Genomic DNA, 25,609 nt, shown 5'->3' on the forward strand with positions numbered 1-25,609 from the left:
TGAGTTATATACTAACTATTCATGTTTTAAATAAAGTTATCATTAGGAATTCTGTCTACATACAACACAGTAACTTCACATTAACATATAGAAATTATGTGTTCTGTACCTGTGGATGTGCAGTCAGTGGTGGTGTCTATAGATGGAGATGGTGATGGGGTTTGTTTTCTGGGGGCAGATATGAAGAGCACTGGAGCAGATAAACAGAGAGGACACAGATGAGAAAGTTTTACTGTGTAAGTAGTTGATGAACCACATGGTTGAGTAAAATGAAGCATCACACACCTTTATTCACCTTGAGAAGAACTTGATTAAAGTATCGACTCATCATACACCAAGCTTCACAGCCGTATGGCCCGGCATCTGCCATGATCAAGTTTCTGATGGTCACTGTGAATGTTCTGGTTTTCTTGTCGTCCTGCATTGAGAATCGGTCGTTGACGGTCTTCTCTCCGCTGGACAGTATAGTGACACTGTCTTTGTAAACGCCTTTGTAGAAATACTTGCCACATTCTTCATATCCTTGTGAATACGGACACTTGATTTGAACTTCAGCTCCTTCATTTCCAGTCACTGTAATGTCCACACACAGCGAACCCTCCACTACAACTACACAACCACACTGGTGTTGACTTTATTAGATTCATTATAATATACTCCTTTATTACTTTACCATACAATTCCACTGAAAGAACGAGGAAAGATGGACTTACCCAACATCAGAAACACAGAAAGTGTCAGTGAGAGATTCATGTCTGTGTTCCTGAGAGATCTCTGTCAGATATACTTGTTGGCATACTTCACACAATAATGCTGTTTGTCTCTCGTGGTGAAGGTCAAACGCTGATGTGCGTGTGACGTCGAGGGCCGCTGTGTGTGAAAATCAAGTGTGAACTTCTCACAAACCACAAGCAGTTTCCTGTCCTCACGTTTACTCTCTGCCATCAGAACTCTTGACAGAGCACGCCCTCTTTCTCTGTATCTAGAAGAACAAGAGAGACAAATACAAAGAAGTGAAACTTGACTTTTATTTGGCTTTATTTGTACACACAGACACGTGCGTGTGATACCTGATCTTTGGTGTGTTAATTAAATTAACATTGCCGTCTGTGGTCAAGATGTGAACGTGACATTGTGACTCTGTTTCAGTGCATCACCTGTTTCTGCCAGCAGAGAGCAACAAAATGTTTTCCATCACCCACAAACGATCTTCTTATTTAATAACAACTGTATTTTTTTAAATCAACCTGAGACATTACTGTGATCATGTTTTAAAAGGATCAAATTAAAACAAAGTGAAAGAGTTTTAACCTCGAGCTGAACATCTCCTGCAGTAAAGCAGAATGAATAACAGCAGTCCAGTGAAGATCAGAATCACAAGCACACACACAATGATGATGATGATGATCACAGACGAGTCTGAAAACACAAATGAATCATATGAATATGATCTTTATCATGTGTGGAAACTAACTAATGTTTATTTTCTAAGGTCTAAAACATTAGCTGTGACACTTTGAGGAGTATAACATTCCTGAAACTGAGATTTTAGTAAAAACTTTTTTGAACAGTGTCTCTGTTGACACAAACTTTTCTATGATGCTATTTATGTAACTAGTTGCACCTCTGACAACCACACCGCTTGTATTAATCAGACTGCTGGTCAATGGTTACTGTGGCATAAACACTAAAAGGTTTGTAAGATGTTAGTGAGATGCACTGTAAAAAAGAAATGTATTTTTACAGAGAAAAAACAGTAGAATTTAACAGTAACATCTCATTTTAATCAGAACTGTGAAATTCTATAAAAAGCACACATTGACACCTAATGTACTCCTGTTCTTTAACTGATTAAATGTGTTACTGGAGAAAACGCTCTATTTCCTTTAAATTAAAGTCATTGTTGTGTATTGTTAACCTGACATGTCCTTCAAAAAATGTTCATGTTTATTTTTTTGTCAGAGTTGGATAATGTGACGAGGGAGGCGTGACGAGAGCCGTGGGAGGAGGAAGCGAGGCCGGGACGCGATTGATAATGAGTGTCAGCTGGGCGTCATTCCGGCCTCGCATCTCTCACGGAGGAGCGGAAGCATAAAAGGACGAACGGCAGGAGAATACGGCGAGAGAGGACAATCAATCACAGTAGAAAACATGAGCCACACCCACTATTCTTCCTCATTCAATATTAAGTTTCATTGTGAAATATGTCAGAAAACTGAAGACAATCACCACTTCTGCTTCACAGGGACTTTCACAAATCAACATGCTGCAGAACATGAATGACTTGATGTTTCATTGTTATTAAAGTCTCCATTAATGTGATCAGTGTTTACTTTAGTTGGGCTCTTCCCCCTTCATCTGATATACTGTGATCTCTCTTTGGGCTGGAAAATGAAGGACACTCAAAAGAAAAAGTCATTCGATTTATTTGTCTGATTAATGATGATGATGTGAATCGTCATCTAGTTGTGTGTTGGTTTTGTGTGATTCATATTTTTGTTGGGTTTTTGTTATATCTGTGTGAATGAGCTTCGGCTGAAAGCTCAGATTTCTTGCGATAACATTCATATGAACAGATTTAGAAAACATAATTTACATTAAAGTACGGGAGCTGGTTTTTCACACATAGACATGAATAATCAATGTATGAATCTCAACAGTGGTGACATTAAATGAAAAGCTTCATGTTGCAATGCATGCTGGGAATCATGGATGAGTTTTGAACTATGATGGTACCCAGAATGCATTGCGTTTATCTGAATAGTTTGTTAGTTATCACCATTGTTGAGATGAACAGGCTGAATCTTGATGTCTGTGTATCTCATGGTTTTGACATTTTTAATGTTCATGATGTGTTTTAAAGTCCTTCATAATATCACTTAACACTGTAATGTCTGAGAGCTTCATGAAAACACTTGCAACCAATGAACACATGAATGGAGACAGACCAGTAGATGACGACTCTCACCATCAGAAAGAACATGAAATCACTTTCTCTCAGCTTTTATCAGCCACAAAAGCTAAAGAAAACCTGAAGGACAAAGCAAAGAGTCAAGAACCCAAGTAAAGCAAACACTGATCATCATAATGGTGACTAAACAACAACCGTCAACATCTGAACTTGTGTTCATTGTCAAGAAGATCTTTTGTAAATGCACAAGAGAAATAAAGTGAAGGTGGTGTTGTAATAAGTGAAGGTGGTGATGGTGTTTGTAGAGTTTCATGAGGATTTCTCACAGAAAACACTGGTTGTCAGAACAATTGTGTCAGAACTACAGAATTTCTCTGTTCATTTCACAGTCAGTTTGTTCAGATCACGTCACTTCAGTTCACAGTGTACAGACCTTATTTCTGTTGATGCTCAATGTTTGGCACCCTGTGCTGCCGTGCACTTCACTATTTCTTTCCACTGACATCTCTGTAGAATTAAACTGTAAATAACCTTCACATATACTGTGAACAACTGTGAAGGACTTTCCCACAATTCCCTGTTTAACTCTGCACAACATGTCATATTTCATTCATCACTTAGTTTCTTTACATATTTGTTTTAGCAGCTGTGTACATGTGAGTGTTTTTAACATTATAAGTTGTTTAGTTAATGTTTATACCATCATTTTCACCTAACGTGTGTTACCCTGATGGTGTTTTGTGTTTGTGTATAAGACACAGAGCACATCTCTATATAAGAGAGCAAAAGCTCTATGGTCTGTTCACTTTTGAGTCTGCATGTGGTTGTGCAGTCTATCATCTCATAGTCTTTGCTTGCTTTGTACACAATTAAACAAAATAGAATAATAATAGAAGTTGTATAAACAACTCAATTAACTAAGTACTTGTTTAAAAGTAGTAAAACACACATAAAGTTTTGTCAGTGTATTGTTTGAATACGGTTGCTTTTTCATTTTACCAATTTATAAATTCACCATTTTAATTTAAGTCATTTTTTATTTAACAGACAAATCATTTCATACTACAGTGAAAACATGTTATTTTATTGTATGGTAGACACGTTTTCTTATGTTCACAGTTTAAACACGTGACCTCAGTTCAGGGTGTAGCGTTATTTCTGTAAACCTTTGGCACCCTGTGCTGCCATGCATTTCACTATTATTTTACATCTAATTTTTTTACAGTGTGTGATTCAGATGTTTGTTTGAAGATCACTGTGGTGACAACACATGATTCAAAATCATTGTTTGGAATCTCTTCATACATGCAAGCATTCTGAAAAAAAACACTGATATCTCATTGGTTCACAATAATCAATACAAAATGTACTTCTGACATTTTACAGGAAAAGTTCTGAACACCAACCTCTCTATTCTTCCGATCGTTTTGCTGATGCAGAGCTGAAGAGGAAAAAGGAGAAAAGTCATATTTTAAATGCAAACAAAAAGATGAAACTTACAAGAACACGATCTCGTTGTTACCTGTTCTACATTTTTTTCTCCAAAGTTTTAGAAGCAGAAACGATCCAACACACAGAATCAGCAGAACCAGCAGAACCACGACCTGACCGACAGCAACAGAAAGAGAGTCTGAAACAGTAAATAACCTCAAAAACTTCAGCAAGGTTTTTGAGGGGGAAGGTCTGATTCATGTATGGTGTGTTTTAAAACCACGAAAGCTGTACTGCTGAACCTCAAGTGCTCAGTAGAAAGAGACTTTCGGAGGATTTTTGTTGATTTATGTGGGTTAACCCGGTTTCTGATTAAATGTGGTGTGTGACTCACTTTGATTCTGTCAAGTTCATTTACAGTACAAAAGTGTCCCTACAAATATTCAAAGCAAACCGTTAAAAACAGCAAATATTTCTGTATCGTTTGCATGTTTATAAATGTAAAATATCAAAGCATGTCAGCTAAAGAGGAGACAGAAACACAGTGCAAAAGTCAATGAAATTCCCTTCCACCCTTTTCTAACTCATGTGATCAAAAAGATGACCGTTGCATTGTGGGTAATGCAGTTTGTGTGCTCACCAGAGTCCATCTGAGAGAGCGGGCCTTCAGTACTTCCTGTTATTATGCCACCAACAGAAAACAGAGAGATATATGAACATGCTAGAACAACACACAATTCACACCCAGCAGACAAACAGTTCTGTGTATTTATTATTTTTATACTATATTACAAGAATGAACCTGTAGCATTTTAACATGAATATTTATACTTCTTTATACTGAGGATATCAATTAAGAATCACATTTTATTAGGTTACATCTCCTCAATTTAGAAGGAGCTGAATAATATGCAGTCTTAAATGCATCACTCTTACAGTAAGTGAATAAATATACACTAGACAAAAGAATGATCAGAGTTAATGTTTTGAATGAAGTTATCATTAGGAAATCTGTCTACATATCAAAATAACTCCTTACAGATTTTTGAATTGTGTTCTGTACCTGTGGATGTGCAGGCGGTGATGGTGTCTATAGATGGAGATGGTGATGGGGTTTGTGTTTTGGGGGTAGAAATGAAACTAAAGGCAGGTTTGGAGGTAAACGAGGTCACTAGATCTGATAAACAGAGAGGACACAGATGAGAAACTTTTACTGTGTCAGTAGTTGATGAACCACATGGTTGAGTAAAATGAAGCATCACACACCTTTATTCACCTTGAGAAGAACTTGATTAAAGTCTCGACTCATCACACACCAAGCTTCACAGCCGTATGGTCCGGCATCTGTCATGATCAAGTTTCTGATGGTCACTGTGAATGTTCTGGTTTTCTTGTCGTCCTGCATTGAGAATCTGTCGTTGACGGTCTTCTCTCCGCTGGACAGTACAGTGACACGGTCTTTGTAAACGCCTTTGTAGAAATACTTGCCACATTCTTCAAATCCTTGTGAATACGGACACTTGATTTGAACTTCAGCTCCTTCATTTCCAGTCACTGTAATGTCCACACACAGCGAACCCTCCACTACAACTACAATGCACCCTGTGCTGCCATGCATTTCACCATTATTTTACCTCTAATTTTTTTACAGTGCAGTTGGATCAAATTAAAAAAATGAGTCCAAATGGTAAAACCTAAAAAAGTAAAGTTGTTTCATCTTAAATTCCGCAGCTAACAAAAGTGTAAAAATGATCAGTTGGATCAACTTAAAAAATTACTTCAATTGGTAACACTTAGAAAAATTAAGTTGATCCAACTGATCATTTTGTACACTTTTGTTAGCTGGGAAATTTAAGCTGAAACAACTTCACTTTTTTAGGTTTTACCATTTGGACTCATTTTTTTAAGTTGATCCAACTGTTCAAATTTTACAGTGTATCCTGTACATACAATAGTGTATTCAATAGTTGTTTATTGTTTAATTCAAAAGAGACAGTTTTCATTGGTAGTCCCTTTGACAGATGTTCTTAGGCCAAGTAACTAAAAAGAAAATACAACAAATCAATAATAATTGCTATCCACCTTAACATAACACCAAATTCAGTTAATAATAAAGGAAAGAAATATATATATTTAAACATACATGATATTACAAACAATAGTATATTTAAAAAAATAAAATAAACGGCACCACTTCATTGTTCACATTTTTAACTATACAGAAGCAATTTCTTAAAATTATACTTGGACAAATTAAATTTTGTCCACTCTCTGATGCATTGTGGTATGGTATTCCACTGATGGGATGCTCTGAAAGAAAAAACAGCTTGACCAAAATAAGTTTTCCTATGTGGAATTAAGCAATCGGCTCTAGCTGAACCTCTAGTTACTCTTATTGCAATAGATTTAAAATGAATAAAATCAGCCAAGGGAGGAGGAGCTAAACCATACATGATCGTATAAACCAAACAAGCCTTTTTAAACATAATAAGATTTTCTCTAAGCAAGTCATACTTGCATAAAATGTGACAATGGTGATCCAAAATGTAGGTGTTTCTGTAACAGTTCTAATGGATTTCGAAATACGGTATATTTACTCGGCCAGCTTGTCATACATTAAGAGATTTATGTAGTTTTTTGAATGTTGTGAGAGATGTGGTTGACCGGACCGAGTTAGGAAGAATGTTCCACCAGGAAGGAGTTGTGAAGGAGAATGAGCGGGAAAGCGATTTACTGCCCTTATGTGAGAAGGCAATAGAAGACGCCGCTGGTTTGCTGAACACAAGGATCTTGATGGGATGTAGGAGGGTGTGAAAGTATACCGGTGCAGATCCTATAAACTATATAGAAGATCAGTCTAAGCATCTAATATTACTCTAGCTAGTAAAGTTTCATGAAAATCTTTCATAAATGGCTATAATAGATAATACACATATTTTACTTCATAGCTTCAATCTACTGCACTACCCAGTCAACACGTGAGGTCACGCGATGATCACAGTGATGTCACACCATTCTCATACTGTGACAGTGTAAGTAATACGTGAGCTCAATATGAATTTATTAGATTTAGTCACCATGATAGTGATGAGTGTTTGCTTTAGCTGGACTCTTCACCCTTAACCTGTACGTAATAGATTTACTTTGCCTGCTGTCGTTGTTGCTTTATGAGTCACAATTGATATGGAAAAGAACAAAACTGTAGTGTGCCAGCTCTGAGAATATTGGCAATGAAAATGATCCACTGATCTTAAGTTTAGCTTTTAGTCTGGTTATCACTGTTACATCATCATATAAAGCTTGAGGTTGAGCAGTGTTGGGCAAATGAGATGTTTGGAAGAATTTCCTTAACTATTATATGCTATAATGAGAAAGTTGAGAAACACACAGATACATAGATCAGCATATTAAACTCAACGACAGTGACAATCATCAGAACGAAAGCTTCATGCTGCAATGCATGCTGGGTAACATCATAGTACAAAACTCATTCATGACTCCCAGCATGCATTGCAGCATGAAGCTGCTCAGTTGGTTCTTACCATTGTTGAGGATCATACACTGAGTCTTCGTATATTGGTGTCTAAATTATGAATTGCTGGAATTTTATGTGAATAATTAATTTAGAAGCGCTTTATAATATCCGATAGTATCAAAACAGCTGGATCTCACTCACTACTATCACACAAATTGACAGTTTTCTCATTAACATTCCCTCATGTTTAAATTACCATCCAAGACTCATTCCTCAATATAACGGATGTGCTCTATAAAGTAAACACACAGTTCCAGCAGTCAGAGGAAGAGAAGACACACAGTGTAGAGTCAAGAGCTCAACTAAAGCAAACCCTCATCAACATCATGATGACAAACCAGTCGCATCTAAACCTCTAAACTCACAGTTTGAGCACACAGTGAGTTTGCTGTGAGGTTACATTTTGACCTCATCGTGAGTATTCTGAAAGCTGATGGTGACATCACTGTGACATCACCGTGACATCATCGTGACATCATCGTGTTGACTGGGGATCCAACTGCTATATTAAACAATACAGTAGCAACCTTCTCTCTCTCTACTTTTTAAGCAATTCTTATCTTTTTTTTCCAAGCTTTAATGAACAGAAGAACTTGGTTTTCTTCAGACCTGATGATTTCTCATTCTTGTCAACGTGACACCGGGATTTCAGTGGGAGGGTCTGGATCATTGCTAAACGTTATATCACGGCAGAAAAACATCGTGTCTTCACCGAGACCCAGGCTGTACTGCCACAGGTATACATTCGAGTATGGCTGCAGCTCCAGTGATATGTGTTCTTCTTCTTCCGTCTCTTCATTCCAGCTTTCATTCTCAGTTTTCATATATGAACCTCCGTATTCTGTGGACAAGGACAACTGGGCCTTCGCAATTAACATTGCGAGTTCTGTCATTTTGGCGCTGCCTGCCAACTTCACATTCCAGTTGTGCGTGATCTTTGTCATCGTCTCCTTTTTGTATCCCACCTTTTTCATTATTTTCTTCTCAAATTGTACTGGTGCGTCGGTGTCATTTGTTAGAGTTTTAACACTCTCCCACCTGCCAAAGGCTGGACCTGTAGTTATCGACAGACCACCAGGCAGAAAGTGCAAAATATCTTTGTGAACAGAAGCAAAGCAATCTTTATTGCCGCTGCTGAAGTTAGAGCCTTTGATGAATTCGACTCCCCATTGTTCGTTCGTACCCATGATGTAAAAGTGGAACGACCGGCCCCAATAATACAGACCGTCACTGTAGTCATCATTCAGCGGGTGTTCCTGACAATCTGGAGAAGTGAGTTTTGATGTTGTTTTATAAATCTTATCGTCTTTGAAAACGATGTAAAACTTTCCCATGGCTGAGAAGTAGTAGTCTCCATTATGGTAGTTGGGATGAATATCTTTATGCTCACATCCGCTGTCTGTTGACAGATTTTTGACTCTGCGGTAGGAAGTATCTTTAATGATGTAAATAGAGTCATTAATATGACCAACATAATGGTCTCCTATGCAGGAGTGGTGCAGATCATGAAGCGTGAGGTTGGAAGCATGTTTTAAATCAGTTGTCTTCAAATAGCAGCCGAGATCGGCACGAATGATGTAGCAGTTGTAGCGTACTCCACAGATATCAACACCTTTCATTTTGCTCCCGGGAACGATGCCTGTCATTGTGCCTAAACCTGCAACACAGAATAACAGACAATTAGTGCTTAAATCTAATTGGATACTGGTTTTGTAGGCCTTCTATAGATCCTACACTCGTATAAAACATTTGTGAATAAAGCAATGTTTCCATCATGTAGATCCAAGAGACAAAACTCCCAAATTCCTGATGAACTGGCAGCCAATATCACTCTGCAGTTGGACAACTGGAAGTAGCCTTTTTAATAAGTAGTTCATATAACAAATGACCTGCGCCGTGTGCACTGATGAAATCCTGTAAAAGCTGGTTTCGGAGGCTGATGTAAAAAAAAATATTTGACCAAGGTGCGCATGTGCTTCTGTCATGCACCTTAAGCGCAAATTCATAGTAAACACGACAGTCTGCATTGAATGAACACTGCTGGGTGTCTATATGTTTCCACACTATAGGGTGTTAAAAGTAACACTGAAGCAGTGTTGAAGTTCATGAGATAATGAAGTGCTGATTGATCATTAATGATGAACACCTGACGTTAACAAACACAATCACTGAAGAAAGCAGCATTAACAACAAGAAGTCACCCTGATGGTGTTTAGTGTTTCCGTGAGGTGGAGCACTTGATTCTATATATCTAATAAATGAAAGATTTTTCTCCAGCATTGTGCTTTCTAAATCATTTTATTACAACAAAAGCAAAGTTAAAATAAGCCAAATGCTGGTTTTGACAAAAGGTTAATAACAACAATGCCATCCTGAGAAAGTTTTGATAAGCATTTGGTCACGGTTGAAAATCAGAAGTCTGGTGGTTGTCTGCAACACGAGAAGCAATATGCTGTTGAGTATAACAGATGTTGGCTGGCCATCGGAAGCACCAGCTTTATTGTATGCCTGTTGTACCAAAGTGATAACGTCCGAATTTGCCACATCAAACAAAATTTTCATGTGTTTGACACTGTGTGACAATAGCAGCATGTTCGCGTTGCTCTCACCCAGCGCACGCAGATAGAGCGTCTCCAGCACCATGCCAAAGTCCATTTAACGATGGCCTTTCACATTGAGTGCTGGTATTTTCAGTGTTAAACGCGCACCACACGTTTGTCTGTTTACTTCCATTACAGCAATCGCAAGTTTGCATTATGTTATTTTAAATACTCTGATGCGCAAAACCTCATCAAGAAGGTTATATTACTGGCATGTCGATGAACACTAAAACCAAGAAATGCCATAGTAAATCTTTACATTTATTCAATACACCAGGAATTTGTACATGTTGATTTTTGCTTAGGGAGAATAAAATAAGTAAAGTAAAATTTACATTTACATTTAATCATTTAGCAGACGCTTTTATCCAAAGCGACTTACAGAGTTCAGGGAGCAATACAGTGATAGGTCATACAGGAGCAATAATACAATAGGTGCTGATACCAAGTTACCAGTTATATTAAACAAAAGCCAGAACAATATCTGTTGAGAGAGAGAGGGTTTGCCTGTAAAGTATTCACATAAGAGATACGTTTTAAGTATATATTGAGTTGACTTTACAAGTGATGATTGATGTTTAGTGATGACACCTGCTGTTCATAAAGTGTTTAGATACACAGCTGATGTAAAGCAAACACAACACATCTATGTGTAGAACTAATGTGGTCTCTTGATATCACGAAATATCAAGATGCTTAAACAACTTTAAACAGTGTTGCCATAATCCCTTATTAAAAGAAGTTTGAGTGTAAAAGATGTTGATGTAGAGTTAGAGTTTTAGCTGCAGTTTGAGTACGTTTGAAATGTTTTAGATGTGACGTCACCATTAGGGTGAGGAGGATTCTCTTTAGTGGGGTACTTGGACATTTTTTTTTTTTTACATTTTTTATCCCGTTTCGTTTGCTGTTACAGAGTGAGTTAAACAGACACACTGCCTGTGGTTTGAATGTTTGTTGTATGTACTTGTAATGACTTTGCTCGAAGTCCTCGGAAAATGATGTTGTTGAAAATGTGCATTTGATATCCAGAGTTGCACAGATTCGCATTCAATGCGAGAGAGATCAAACTGCTCCATAAGCGTTTGAATCATTCTCGCAGTGCTTTGATGTCATTTACAAAAATAGATATGCGCAGTGCGGCAAACACACCAAAATACACTGATGTAGGGTCATATAACATTCGGGATCTGTCATGTACCTTGACGTCAGCTGCCTGTAGGGGCAGATTTGACTTAATAGTGAGAATGTAAAAAAATAAAATAACCTACCTACACATGTCTCCATTTGCTGTGGGTAACATCTGTACCTTTCATTGCACATTATATCACACTTGAGTTTGCATGAACAGAATTTTGCATGAAATACTTCTTTGTAAGCCTTGGAAAATATTTTCAATAAATTCACTTCCACTATAATGACAGCATTTAAAATGAATTACATTTAACTCTATTCATGATTTAGAAATATTTATGTTAGGCCTAAACTCAGTCCATATATTGTAATCATCTTTGGGTAGGATATTAATTCTCTACTTATCTTATCATATCAGAGCCCAAAATGTACACTGCTTGGACTGTTTCAAGATGATCAAAAATAAATACATCTACATTGTAATATGTGTTTATTCTTGTAAGAAGATTGTTTTGTTTTCATTTGCCTAAATTATTAATGACAAACCTTATAATATACCTCTGATGGAAGCACCCACTGGCACACACATTTACGCCTATAAACTTGCACACAATTACACACTTACACGTGTTTTAAAGTGAGGCGAATATAAGCAGCTTTTTAGGTTTTTATTATGCATTTACGAGAGTATTGAAACTAAGTTCAAACATTCAACTTTACATAGTTTTTGCTCTTTGGGAAAGTATGGTAATATTCCAACTGGGCAATCAAATCTGTTATTTGACTTTCAGTGACATGCTTTTTATTTAGTTTTATTGGTATTTCACGTGACTAAACAAATATACATTTAAAGAGATTACAGATTATCCTAATTTAGTGACATGTGTTTTAAATTATATTATAATAACAAATAATTTATCATTGTTATTATTATAAAGGCATTTAGCTCATTATTTTTGTGGGGGGCGGTAAAGGACCTGGAAAATGGATGGGGGGGCACTGGCCCAAAAAAGGTTGAGAACCACTGATTTAAGACATCAGCATCCACCTTAATCATATACTTTATACATTATGAGAATATACTGATAAACACAATAATAAGATGCCTGCGATTTGGCTATTTGTTCTGTATTAGAGCACACGTGAATATTAGCCCCCGTCAGCTACACACACATAAACCCGTTCTGGAGCTGTCGCGTTGCGTTTCGCCGCGTCCCACAGCTAGAAGCTGTCTGTCTACAATGAACAAAAAGCAACTGTTTCAAATCACGCTCGAGTGGTTTAAAAGCCTTTACATGACTAAGAGCGTGATTATATAATGTAACGCTAGACAAAGGATGACAAAACAAATGGATGCTGCGTTAATCTGAAAAAAAATCAACTCATGCGTTAACGCGTTAACGTCGACAGCCCTAATTTAATATCATATGTAGGATAAACACACTTTAAAACATATTTAAGTGCACTTTTTTCACACTGGGATATTTAAATGTTTTATTAATTATGCTGCTTATTATTCTGATATGTTTTGAGTGTATTTGGTGAAACCCCAATAAATCAATGCAATTTAATTGTAAATCAGATGTTCTTTCTTTAACTTCCCTGTTTCTCAATATATTTTTGAATGTGTTTTGATTACAATCTGTAATCATTATTCATGTGAACACAGTGTGTTAGATGTAATATTGCCATACACATAAGTGGTCATCACTTACCTGGTAAGCGTTCAGTACAGCACTGGATCTGATGATGGGCAGCTCTTCAGTCTAAGAGAGAGAGAGAGATACAGTCATCTGCCAGACCAGCTTTAAATAGAACTCAAAGAGGGCTGGGTGAAAAAACGTCACAACACCCCCACACAACAAAATCCCAGATGTTCAATGTGTGTTGCTAGATGTATATATGAATTTCATACACTTAAACTTGACACTGAATCAGGGTTGAATCTACAGTTTGATGTGATAAATGGTGAATTATTCATTATGTTAATAAATCAATAATAATCATTTTTGCAGATACAATGGCTAAGAATGAACACGATCAGAAAACCTCATCCTGTCTATCACACATCCAACACTTGTTCTACAAAGCTCAACAATAGTGGTACTTCTGCTGCCTTTATGGGCGCTCGGATATTCGATAATTCCCACTTCATCCCGGAAATAACGTCTGGATATAGTAACATTCAAACATTTATTCAAGTATTTAGCACCATTCCATAAATTATTTCCTTGGGAATTATCGATTTTCCGAGAGCACGTGAAGTCAGAAAAACTATATAAATATTTACACTGCAATGCATGCTGGGTGTCATTGTTGAGATTGACACTATGCTGATACCCAGCATGCACGATAATGTTTTGTTCATTGTCATCATTGCTAAGATGTGATGTCTGTGTGACAGTTGACAAAGATCCATTGTTTTTAAAGACGTCTGATAAAAGTCTTGCAGTGACTTCATGAAAAATGATAACTCTTAAATTAAGTGAGTTCACCCAAAAATGATAACAGTCGCTGGTTTCCAATGTTCTTTCACAGTGAAAAACGTCTGCAGTTTTTAAAAAAAATAATGAAAAAAAAAAAAAGTAAACAAAATATTAAAATAAAATAAAAAAAAATAAGAAAAAATTAAAAAAATTTAAAGAAAAAAAAATAAAAGAAAAATATGTGAAATATGTGAAGTATATGTAGAAAGTATCTCTGACATGCTGTCAGATTGTATCGAGTATCATTTTCATTCCTCCAATAGTTTGCATTTCTTCAACAAACTACAGCAACGTTACTTAAACATGCATTTTCCTTACGTTTAAATCTTCATCATTCAATATTGTAATTATACCACTGACCGCAATAATGGTGGTTTGTTGAATTAAAAAAATCAGCATGCTAAACATTGACAAGTCAACAGTTTTTAACATGAATTCAATGGTTTCATGTCTACCAGGGTACATTTGTATGGAATACATTCATATAATCACAGATGCACGGCTGACCTTTCCTCTCCAAGGGATCCATCGGTGTTCTTGTCTAAACAATGAAATTCTTTATCAAAGTTTACAACCTCTATAACATTTGTTGCGTATTTTCCGAAACACTTTTTTCAATTTAACATGTGTACCACTTCTAAAGCATGGGTCTTCAACCGGGGGTCCACGGTGGAACTGCAAGGGGTCCGCTAATTCACTCACAGGCAACTTTTTGTTAAAGCTGTAAAGCGCTAATTTGACAGGCAAATGACACCACACCGCTTCTGCATTGTAAACTCTGACTAAACTATCGTACGTGTTTAAAATCAATGAAACGCGCACCGTGTACTGATGGTCCACGTCAAACAAGTTGCCCAAAATAGCGCGGCATGTTGCTCTCCTTAGTCTGATATGATGCTCTGCAGAAAAAACTTGTGAATGTTCCTGTGACAGCCACGACAATGCTGATCCACGGGAAAGACAATAACATGCATAATAGTGCTAATGTAATGTCTTAACATAATATTGCTGTGACGATAAGGGTTGTTTCTATTTAAATGGCTCTGTTTACACATTTAGTATAAGGGGGTCCCTGCTCCATGCATCTCTCATCTAAGGGGTCCTTGCCCCGAAAAACGCCGAAGACCACTTGCTGCGTCACTTTCTCCCTCTTTCCAGAGCACTCGGGAGTTTGCGCTCAAGATTTGGGCACGCTTGACCAGCGTCAAGATTTAAATAACGAACCCGAGTAAACGACCGATTGTAATATTCACCAATGCAAAGGACAAAATGCTGATATCATATTGTTTACGTGGTTAATGTCAATGTGACGAGGCAAACACATTACCAGACCTTCACTAGTTCATGCTAAACCGCATGGCTTTATTGACTCAGGTGTGTTTACAGGTTGTGGTTAGTCTATTAAAACAACATTATTATTATTATATATTTCAAATGCATCACTTTTAAATAAATTCTCAATCTTAAATTCTGTTTTTACATTATTCTAATTTTACATATATATAATAAAATAGTGTCTGCATCTTTCACAATTGATGTATATGTCTGGAGGGACAGTTCACCCAAATATTTTGTAGATTGTATTTCAACCTGGTAATATTTGTAAAATAAACATGAAAAAAACAGACATGGTTTTAGCTTTTGTTATCTAATTTGCACCCCAAACGACCTGAAATGCACACGTGTGTCGATCAAGAAAGTCAACATTTTCTTTTTTTAATTATAAAACCGATCTCGGTATTTCAAAAATCCTGTTTATGGCCCTGCTTACGCAATGAAAGCAATTGCAGCAGCAAAAGAACAAAATTTACAAGAAAATTACAGAGAAAACTCATTTCAGAAACCCTGCAGGGCCTGTGAGCTTCAGTAGAAAACCACACTTACAAACATGAATTTCACCGACGCTTAGACCGTCAACAAACTGCATTGGATTGGACTTCATGTGCATTTCCATAAAAACAACACATCAAAACATACAACATATGTGTGTCAAGAGACAAGAGCCCAACTCAAGGAAACACTGATCACCATGATGGTGACTTTTCTTAGCTGGGAACGTTCTTAAAACATAAAAATTGGACACTTTGTTTGCTGTTTCCAGTGTAGTTCACTTTTTGAGCCTACGCTGATTCTTCATGTCTAACTAGAGCTCGACTAAATCAAACACTGATCACAATAATCAACATTAATAACGAGTGCAAAAGTGTTCAACATTTCAACAAATCAACAGAGGAGGCTAGGTGAGAGCTGCCCGTGCAGGGCCAGCACCTAGGGGCCAACGTTTGGCCAGTGAGCAAATTCTGCAAGGGGCACTTAGGCTAGCCCTAATTGGGCCCGTAAAGTGCCAGCGCACGCTTGCTTCAGGGTTAAAATTGGGAAAACGATAAGGTTACTCTCGTAAACCCGGTTCTCTGAGATCGCGAGAACAAGCATTGCATTGCAAACGCTGTGGGAAAACTTATGTTTTATCCGATACTGACGCATATCGGTTTAAGTCTGCGAAAATCACAGACCAATGGCATTTGGGCCCGCTATTTTGGGTGGCGCCACTCGCCTATTTAAAGTAGTTCACCTTGAAAATGAAAATTCTGTCATCATTTACTCACCCTCTTGTCATTTCAAACCAGTATGACTTTCTTTCTTCCGCAGAACACGAACGAAGATATGTTGAAGAATGTTGTTAACAGCCCCCTATTCACTTGCATTGGTTACAATAGAAGTGAACGGGGAGCTGTGCCGTTCTGTTACCAACATTTTTCTAAATATCTTCTTTTGTGTTCTACAGAAAAAAAGAAAGTCATACAGGTTTAAAATGACAACTGGTGTGTAAATTATGACAGACTTTTCATTTTCAAGGTGAACTACTCCTTTAAGACCGGGCCCAACCCCGTTCAGTCCTATATTCGATTGAAGTGCGATGTAAAAACTTGCTGCGTGGTGCTGTAGCACGGCCCAATGGTCGTTCCTGTTATCTCAGGGAACTGGGGTTACGTGAGTAATCTTATCATTCCCTTTCGACACGGTTCACTTCACATTGCGTTGCAAATACTATGGGAATCATATCCCATCACGCCATGCTACCCCTTTAGAATGCGTGCGAACCGGAGACATGGGCTCTTGTAAGATCCTTTAAATCTCACCATATGTGCAAGCACTAAACACAGTCGCATGATGCATGTAGATTGCCGGCTCGCTTAACCGAAGCCAGTACGAGAAGGAGAGCAGATTTTAGCAACAGAGATCGCAAGTCAGTAGACTTGAGCGGTTCAAACGCCAGTCAGCGCAGAGCTCTCTGACCACAAAGAGGTCCAAGAGTGGAACTGAACATGGCCTATCTGTTTCTGAAACCTCTTGAGTGGGACAAAAGAGCCCACTTTTGCCGCAGTGCGTCTGACTGCCAATGTGCGTTCAAAACTTTGCTTACACTCAAAATGTCAGCAGAAAAGAAGTACAGCTTTCTAAATCAGTTTGTTTTCCCACAGGTTAGTAAATATTCTTTGTTATCATTTTTTGATCTTGGTAATTTTGTCATATGTCCATTCATGTCTACGAAGGTGTTTACTATGCAATTACATGCATATTGTTAATATTTACTACTTATTATATTCAAAAATTAGTTACAATTTTATCTACTTGGAAAATGTTTGTGGTTCACGATGAAATAATACATTTTTACATGCATAAGAATTTCAATTTCGTGTCCTGATGTTTATTATTAACTATCCTAACAAAACACATCAATTTATTCATACGTTTTGATTCCAGTGGTGGGCTGCGATTCGTGTGATCCAATTATAGCTCCTGAGCATTGTAAAATCAAAAAGTCCAAATATATTGAGAGAGGATAGATGTTATCATTTCTAAAATTCACAACATGTTTTTATCTAACAAAACATTCTGCATCAATCCATATTTGTTGCGGTTTAGACTTTCACCGCAGTGAAAATGTTGTTTTTGAAAGAACTTTGCTCTTCCGCCTGCTGGTGTCCTAAAACAGAACACCGGACACAAAGCGAGACACACACCTTCGGATGTGGTCTCGTAGATTTTGCAAAATTATATACAAAAATGAAACGCATAAATTATTGATTTTATTTTAAACGGTCGTATTATGCACGCCCGTCTGAGTTCGCTTAGCACCTGGGGATGTGGTTGAGGATTTTGACGTTTTTTAGTTATCACATTATAATATATGACAACAGACATTCAAAGCTTCATTCTAAAATCTCAATAGAAGCTTTGAATGTAAATATTGCATGGAAAAAATGACGTTCAGTACAGTCTATTATGAGAGATCAAAATGACCGTTTCGGCCATTCTCGTAGTGATAGATTTCCGGGAGTTCTAGTGTTAAATGTCAGAGGAGGACAGACCTGGTCACGCATATCTCCTGTTCTGATTGAGTTAAGATCAGCCAGTCGTCGAGATAATTACAAATCCGGATGCCCGTCTGTCTCAGAGGGGAAAGCGCAAGGTCTGAACATTTTCGATGTACATGGGTGTTTGAAGGGCAGGATCGTGTATTGGTATGCAGTTCCCTCGAACGCGAATCTCAAGAGTTTGTGGCAGGGGGCTATCGGGATGTGAAAATAAGCATCTTTCAGATCTACAGATATAAGCCTGTCCCCTGTGCGGATTTGGGCTATAATCGCTTGGGAGTGAACATTTTGAACGGCTGTTTCATAAGCGAGTCATTCAAAACATGTAAATCTAGAATGGGCTTCAGACTGCCATCTTTCTTCGGGACGAAGACGGGGCAATCGGCGCCCTTGATGTCCATCAGATTTATCCACGGGTGCAGTTCTAGTACCACGAGGCTGGCCATGGCACGTCCGACTGCTTGGGCGATGACCTTCGTGGCACGCAGTCCCAGATCTGGTTCGCTGTGCAGCTCGCGGAATAATGCCGGGTCGGGTCCCGTTTCGTCCACGTCGCAGTGGAGTTTCGCCTGGAAGACTTGGAGCACTGCCATCGCGTGAAGGGCAGTGAAGCAGCTTGGCTGTCAGCGGCTTAGGACTTCGCTGCCAAGGCAGACGTCAGGTGGCATGGCTTGGACGGGTGCCTTGGTTTCGCCTTCCAACCGCTGGCCGAGGATGGGCAGAGGTGGGCAGCCACGGATTCCTCCAGAGGCGGGAACTTTGCATAGCCGCGATCGTCAGCGCCGTCCGTGGGGGACAAAGCTGTGGACATGAGTGGAGTGGGGAGCACACCAGGATTCCGTGAGCTCCTGGTGGACCTCTAGGAAGAAGGGGGTGGGTCTCTGGCAGGGAGACTGCTGATGGGACCCCGGCTGCAAAAAAAACACACGTCCAGAGCAGACGGCTTTCTTGCGGCTCGACCGGAGAGGACCAATTGAGGCAGAGCTCCGCAACTGCTCTGGTAAGGATTCTGACGAGCTCAGAGTCGGACCGAGGACAGGTGTCGCAGAATTCCTTCGACGGCAGGGCAGCTTCGTCGTCAAAAGCCGCCTGATCTTCGCACTCTGAGGCGGAGGACATAATGTCTTCCTACTCATCTAAACATACTTAACGAAGCCATGCTGCTAGGACTAGAGGAGGAAACCGCTCCACTGATGATGCCATTGCACATACGTAAATCCAAGTCCTCAAAGAGTTAAAGTGAATGAGATAATTAAGTGAGTAATGAAATGATGATTGAGCATTAGTGATGAACACCTGCTGTTATTGAGAATCACAGAGGATCAGATGTTGATGTTTTATTGGTTCAAATGACGTCACCATCATGGAGATCAGTGTTTGCTTTAGTTGGGCTCTTGACCCTTGACCCCTGAGTTAGATTTCTAACTATATCAATGCATGTGCTGTTGTAAAGCAGAGAGATCAGTGTTTGCTTTAGTTGGGCTCTTGACCCTTGACCCCTTTGTTAGAGTTCTCTCTGTATCAATGCATGTGCTGTTGTAAAGCAGAGAGATCAGAGCTGTGCAGTGAGCAACTCTTCTCTGTTTTCATATGGTGAGATACTCATCAGGTGCTGACCTGACTTATTAAATGATTCAATTCAATTCAATTCAATTTTATTTATATAGCGCTTTTCACAATGTGCATTGTTCCAAAGCAGCTTTACAGGAGCAAATAAGAAAAACACAGAAAGGTAAAACACAGCACAGTGCATGGTGTTTATAGACCAAGCAAGATCATTATAATAAATAATATCTAATAAATAAATGAATAAATAAATAAATAAATGCAGTCTCCCGGTGAGCAAGCCAACACTGCACTGCTCTGCTGTGGCGAGGAACCCAAACTCCAATGCTGAATAATGGAGAAAAAAAAACCTCGGGAGAAACCAGGCTCAGCCGGGAGGGCCAGATCTCCTCTGACGTGTCATGGCTGCACTCAGTGACCCCGACCAAAGCCACCGAGCAACGTCCACGAAGAACAGGGAGAGCCCACGAGCCGCGACCCAGGAAGCCCCACCCGCCGAAACCGTGCAGGTCCAACCCGGTCTCATTCCGCGATCAACAACAGACAACAGAGGAACAACCAGGGAAAAGTAGTAATGGCATAATTAACTTTATTCCTCTGTTGTCCGACATCGACCACAAAACAAGACCAACCAGACCAGATCCACACAGTCCCAACAAATGAAACGCCCCGAACCACAACCAACAAGCCCCCCCACTCCCCACAACACCCACCCAGCTACCTCCAATCAAAGTCACTGAGTGCAGCCATAACTTCAAACTGCTGTCGTGTGATGTAAGTTTAGCATTAAATACCAAGTATTGTAAATTTAGCATTTATGTGACAGGTAGTCCGTCTTTGCTCTCGGCTGGGGATGGAATTGTCTGAGCTGGGCCGGCCAGATGGTCGCCTTTTTCTTGGGTGGTGATGGAATTGCCTTGGATGGAGCTGGATGGTCAGTCAGTCCGCAGGCTCTCGCAGGAGGATGGCACGGGATTTTCAGATGTAGCTGGCGTAATCTCTAGTTGTGGATGGGCATATGACGTTCATCTGGGTCTGGCGGAATCTCTCCCTACCTCGGGATGGGCATCCCGAGGCGAGGGCAGAAACAGAAAGAGAATAATTAGCGTAGCTGCTGTTCATTAGCTATGTATTAGTGAATGCTTGGCTGAAAAGATGTGTCTTTAATCTAGATTTAAATTGGGAGAGTGTGTCTGACCCTCGAATAGTATCGGGGAGGCTATTCCAGAGTTTAGGTGCTACGTATGAGAAAGCTCTACCCCCTTTGGTGGATTTAGTTATTCTAGGTGTTATCAAAAGTCTGGAGTTTTGAGATCTTAGAGAGCGTGATGGGTTGTAGTGTGGTAGAAGCTCTGTTATGTAGGTAGGGGCTAAACCGTTTAAGGCTTTATAAGTAATTAAAAGAACTTTAAAGTCAATACGATACTTAATGGGTAACCAGTGAAGGGTTGATAACATTGGGGTTATGTGATCGTATTTTCTGGACCTGGTTAGAACTCTGGCAGCTGCATTCTGAACTAACTGTAGTTTGTTTATTGATGCTGCAGGACAACCACTAAGCAGTGCATTACAGTAGTCAAGTCTTGAGGTCACAAATGCATGAATAAGCTTCTCTGCATCAGCCACACATAAAATATTTCGCAATTTGGCAACATTTCTAAGGTGGAAGAAGGCTGTTTTTGTGACATTTGAGATGTGATTTTTAAATGACAGGTTGCTGTCTAATATAACGCCAAGGTCTTTAACTGTATTTGTTGGAGTAACAGTGCAGCCTTCAACTTGCAGGTCATAATCCGAAATATTCTGCTCACGTGTCTTTGGTCCGATAAGTAATATTTCTGTTTTATTAGAATTTAAAAGAAGGAAATTACAAGTCATCCAATGCTTTATATCGTCGATGCACTCTGCCAATTTGGATAGTTGGAAGGAATCATCTGGTCTTGATGAGATATATAGCTGAGTATCATCTGCATAACAGTGGAAGCTAATTCCATGTTTTCTAATAATGTTTCCAAGGGGCAGCATGTATATGGAGAATAGCAAGGGTCCTAAAACCGATCCCTGAGGTAATCCATAATTTACTTGCGTTAGATTTGATGATTCCCCATTTAAATGGACAAATTGATGTCGGTCTGATAAGTAAGATCTGAACCATTGTAGTGCCTGTCCCTGAATACCGGTATAATTGTGTAAGCGATCTAGAAGTATTTTATGGTCTACAGTATCGAACGCAGCACTAAGGTCGAGCAGGACTAGGAGTGAGATGTTACCTTTATCTGATGCTATGAGCAGGTCGTTTGTAATTTTAACGAGTGCAGTTTCAGTACTATGATGCGGTCTAAAACCTGACTGGAATTTTTCGTGTATGTCATTATTTTGTAAGAAAGAGCACAACTGAGTGGACACTACTTTTTCTAGTATTTTAGACAGGAAAGGGAGATTTGAAATCGGTCTATAGTTTCCTAGTTCATTGGGGTCTAAGTTTGGTTTCTTGATAAGAGGCTTAATGACGGCCAGTTTAAAGGCTCCTGGGACATGGCCTAGATTAATTGACGAGTTGATAATGTTATAAATGGGCTCAATTGCAACGGGTAATAACTCTTTTAATAATTTAGTTGGTATGGGGTCTAATAAGCAAGTTGTAGGTTTAGATGTTGCAATAAGTTTAATTAAATCTTCCTGTTTTATAGGTGAAAAACACTGTAGCCTTTCTTTTGGGGCGATGGTTGGTACTAATTTATAGGACAGACTTGGAGGTTGAGATTTTACTATTTTGTCTCGTATGTTTTCGATTTTCTCTGTAAAAAAGTTCATGAAATCATTGCTACCAAGGTGCGGCGGAATACCCAGGTCAGGTGAAGTCTGTTTATTTGTTAGTTTAGCAACTGTACTAAATAAAAACCTTGGATTGTTTTTGTTAGTTTCTATGAGGTTACGGAGGTGCTCGGCCTTTGCTGCTTTTAGTGCCTTTTTATAACAGTTTGCACTCTCTTTCCACGCAATTTTAAAGACCTCTAATTGGGTTTGTTTCCATTTGCGCTCCAGTTTACGTGTTTCTCTTTTAAGGGCGCGAGTGGTGCTATTGTACCATGGTGCTGCGTTTTTCTCATTAATCTTTTTTGACTTCATAGGTGCGACAGCTTCTAATGTATTAGAGAAAATAGTGCCCAATTTGCTGGTCATGTCATCGAGCGATTCTATATTTATTGGTATGGTTATTAAAGGAGTCAGATCTGGCAAGCTCTTTGTGAAACTATCTTTAGTAGTCGAGGTAATTGTTCTACCCTGTCGATAACGAGTTAAACGGCTGATTTCTGCAGTGCGCAGTGTACATGTTATAAGGAAAATGTTGTACATGTTATAAGGAAATGATGATTGAGCATCTTACTTAATTCTTAAATTATTTTTCATAAAAAAGAGCAAATATCTTAGGTCACTTTTCTTGTCAAGTAATTGTATTTTGATTTAAGAATGTTTAGAAGACCAGACAAAGACACTTAATAAGAATTCTGTAGTGTAAATCTCTTAGGGCAGAGGAGTTAAACTCCTGGAGGCTACAGTCATGCAGAGTTTACATCAAACACACCAGATCCAGTTTTTGACATCTGTGCTCTTGGGTAAGTTCCTTTTAACTGTAAAATATTTGCCACCTCCTTCGCAACTTGAGTTTCGGTCTGTTTTTTTCAGAGACCCCAGTTATTTTGTGTGTTAAAATATTTTTCTCTGTAACTCGATGTCATTTGCCATTCAAAAATATCAGGCATAGTTTGTCAGTTTATTGGCAGAAGAATGTTGGACTCAACACTCATCTTAAGATTCTCTTCTAGAGAAATTTGCTCTTCAAATAGCCGCAAGGGAAGCTCTTCGAGAGCGTAGATTCGCTGCAGGGCCTGTTGTTGGAGAGTGATGAAGGCTTCTTCTTCGGAGCAGAGAGATGATCATGCTGAAAGTGAATCAGAATCAGAAAGAGCTTTATTGCCAAGTGTGTTTGCACATACAAGGAATTTGTTTTGGTGACAGGAGCATCCAGAACACAGAAACAGCAACAACAGTACACAGAGACCATAACACAATAGAATACAGTACACAATGATTTAAATAAGGGCCTATCCCAGATAGCAAATATTTGCGGCCCAAATCCGGCCCACACCTTACTCCCCATAACCCCTCATCTGGCCCACATACCGCGTGGAATGATGGCACTTGGGTGGACCGCTCCTGTTTGCCAGGTTTGGGCCACAAGCAAGCCAAAGCAATGCCGCATGTCAGCCAAAAACAAAACAAATAAAGCAGAACTGACCCAAATATAATCAACAGTTCATTTCAATTCTGGCCCAGATTTATCCTAAAACCAACACCTTTCTGTGCTCCTGTTTGACAGAATTTGTATTGAGTTTCATTATTATTATAGTGATGATTGAGTCATTAGTGATGAACATCTGCTGTTAACAAACACAATCACTGCAGAAAAGATCAACAACAACTACAAAAAAAAAATTACCCAAAGAAACACAACAACTACAACCTGAAACACAACCCAGCTAACAAAAGTTTGTTATAAGAACGTTCCTTAGAGGTTTTTCATGTGTTTGAATACGTTTAAAAAATATATTTTAATGTTTTAAGAATGATACCATCATAGTGATCAGTGTTTCCTTGAGTTGGGATCTTGACCGTTGACTATTACTTTGTTTGATCTGCTGAAACTGTGAGCTTTTAAAGTGCACTTGATATGGCAGTGCAAACAAGAACCTAACCAAATGGTGTTGGTATGGAACCATTGACACCACTGTGAAGTTGTAGTTTGGTTCAGTACTCTTGTTTGGTTTGAGTGCTATGCTGTTGATCCTGAAAGAACATTATAAGATCAGAGAGTCTGATTGTATTTTGATGTCTAGAAAGATTTGTGAAAAATGGATGTATGTTTATCAAAACATATTTTAGAATCACACAGACATCGAGAATCAGTGTATGAATCTCTGCAATGGTGAGAATCAACCAACTTATTTAGATAAACGGATCAACTGCAATGCATGCTGGGAATTATGAATGAGTTTTGTGCTATGATGTTACCCAGCATGAATTGCAACATGAAGTTTTCATTTACTGATTGTCACCATTGTTGAGATTCATACACTGATTATTCATGTCTGTGTGTCTAAATTCTGCTTTACTTTTAAATATTTATTTGTTTCAGTTTTCACAAATCTTTATAGACAGCAAAACACATCAAACCCACAGATGTTATAATGTTCTTTCAGAACCAGCAGCACAGCAATTTATTCAAATGAGATCAGTGATTCAAATTTAAACATGATAGTAATCTCAATGACCAACAACCAACACCATTTGATTAGATAATCATTTGCATTACCAAAACAAATGTACTTTAAAAGTACATAGTTACAGCTAATCTAAAGAGCAAATGTCAAGGGTCAAGAGCCCAACTCAAGGAAACACTGATCACCATGATGGTGACTTTTGACAGCTGGGAACGTTCTTAAAACATAGCTGGGTTGTGTTTCAGGTTGTAGTTGTTGTTTTTCTTTGGGTAAATTATTTTTTTGTAG

The 25,609-nt window shown here is 38.7% G+C and overlaps 2 protein-coding genes across 3 annotated transcripts; both read right to left on the reverse strand.

Annotated features, from left to right (window-relative positions):
• Window positions 1-628: 628 nt before the first annotated feature.
• LOC130547501 (CMRF35-like molecule 8) lies at window positions 629-5,960 on the reverse strand. Its single transcript, XM_057323465.1, has 6 exons — window positions 5,609-5,960; window positions 5,406-5,519; window positions 4,983-5,018; window positions 4,434-4,541; window positions 4,318-4,352; window positions 629-982 (listed from the first exon to the last, which is right to left on the reverse strand). The coding sequence occupies exons 1-6, from the start codon at window positions 5,958-5,960 to the stop codon at window positions 932-934; spliced, it is 696 nt and encodes a 231-aa protein (XP_057179448.1). The 3' UTR covers window positions 629-931.
• A 242-nt stretch (window positions 5,961-6,202) lies between these two features.
• On the reverse strand, window positions 6,203-13,397 carry LOC130547979 (uncharacterized). Of its 2 annotated transcripts, XM_057324379.1 has the most exons (3): window positions 13,324-13,397; window positions 8,487-9,534; window positions 6,204-7,182 (listed from the first exon to the last, which is right to left on the reverse strand). In XM_057324379.1, the coding sequence occupies exon 2, from the start codon at window positions 9,521-9,523 to the stop codon at window positions 8,507-8,509; it is 1,017 nt and encodes a 338-aa protein (XP_057180362.1). In that variant the 5' UTR covers window positions 9,524-9,534; window positions 13,324-13,397; the 3' UTR covers window positions 6,204-7,182; window positions 8,487-8,506. The 2 variants fall into 2 exon arrangements, with proteins under 2 accessions (XP_057180361.1, XP_057180362.1); XM_057324378.1 differs by having other exon boundaries at window positions 6,203-9,534.
• Between the last annotated feature and the right edge of the window lie 12,212 nt (window positions 13,398-25,609).

This window comes from Triplophysa rosa, linkage group LG24, assembly GCF_024868665.1.
Source record: "Triplophysa rosa linkage group LG24, Trosa_1v2, whole genome shotgun sequence".
NCBI classification, from domain to species: Eukaryota; Metazoa; Chordata; class Actinopteri; order Cypriniformes; family Nemacheilidae; genus Triplophysa; species Triplophysa rosa.

What these genes read in the sequence shown, in the direction of transcription:
- LOC130547501 (XM_057323465.1), bottom strand. Translation starts at nt 5,960, where the DNA reads ATGCATGGCAGCACAGGGTGCATTGTAGTTGTAGTGGAGGGTTCGCTG. An exon ending in GAGAAAAAAATGTAGAACAG is followed by an intron (nt 4,353 to 4,433) that starts GTAACAACGAGA and finishes TTTCCTCTTCAG; the next exon opens with CTCTGCATCAGCAAAACGAT. An exon ending in ACGATCGGAAGAATAGAGAG is followed by an intron (nt 983 to 4,317) that starts GTTGGTGTTCAG and finishes TTGTTCTTCTAG; the next exon opens with ATACAGAGAAAGAGGGCGTG.
- LOC130547979 (XM_057324378.1), bottom strand. Translation starts at nt 9,523, where the DNA reads ATGACAGGCATCGTTCCCGGGAGCAAAATGAAAGGTGTTGATATCTGT.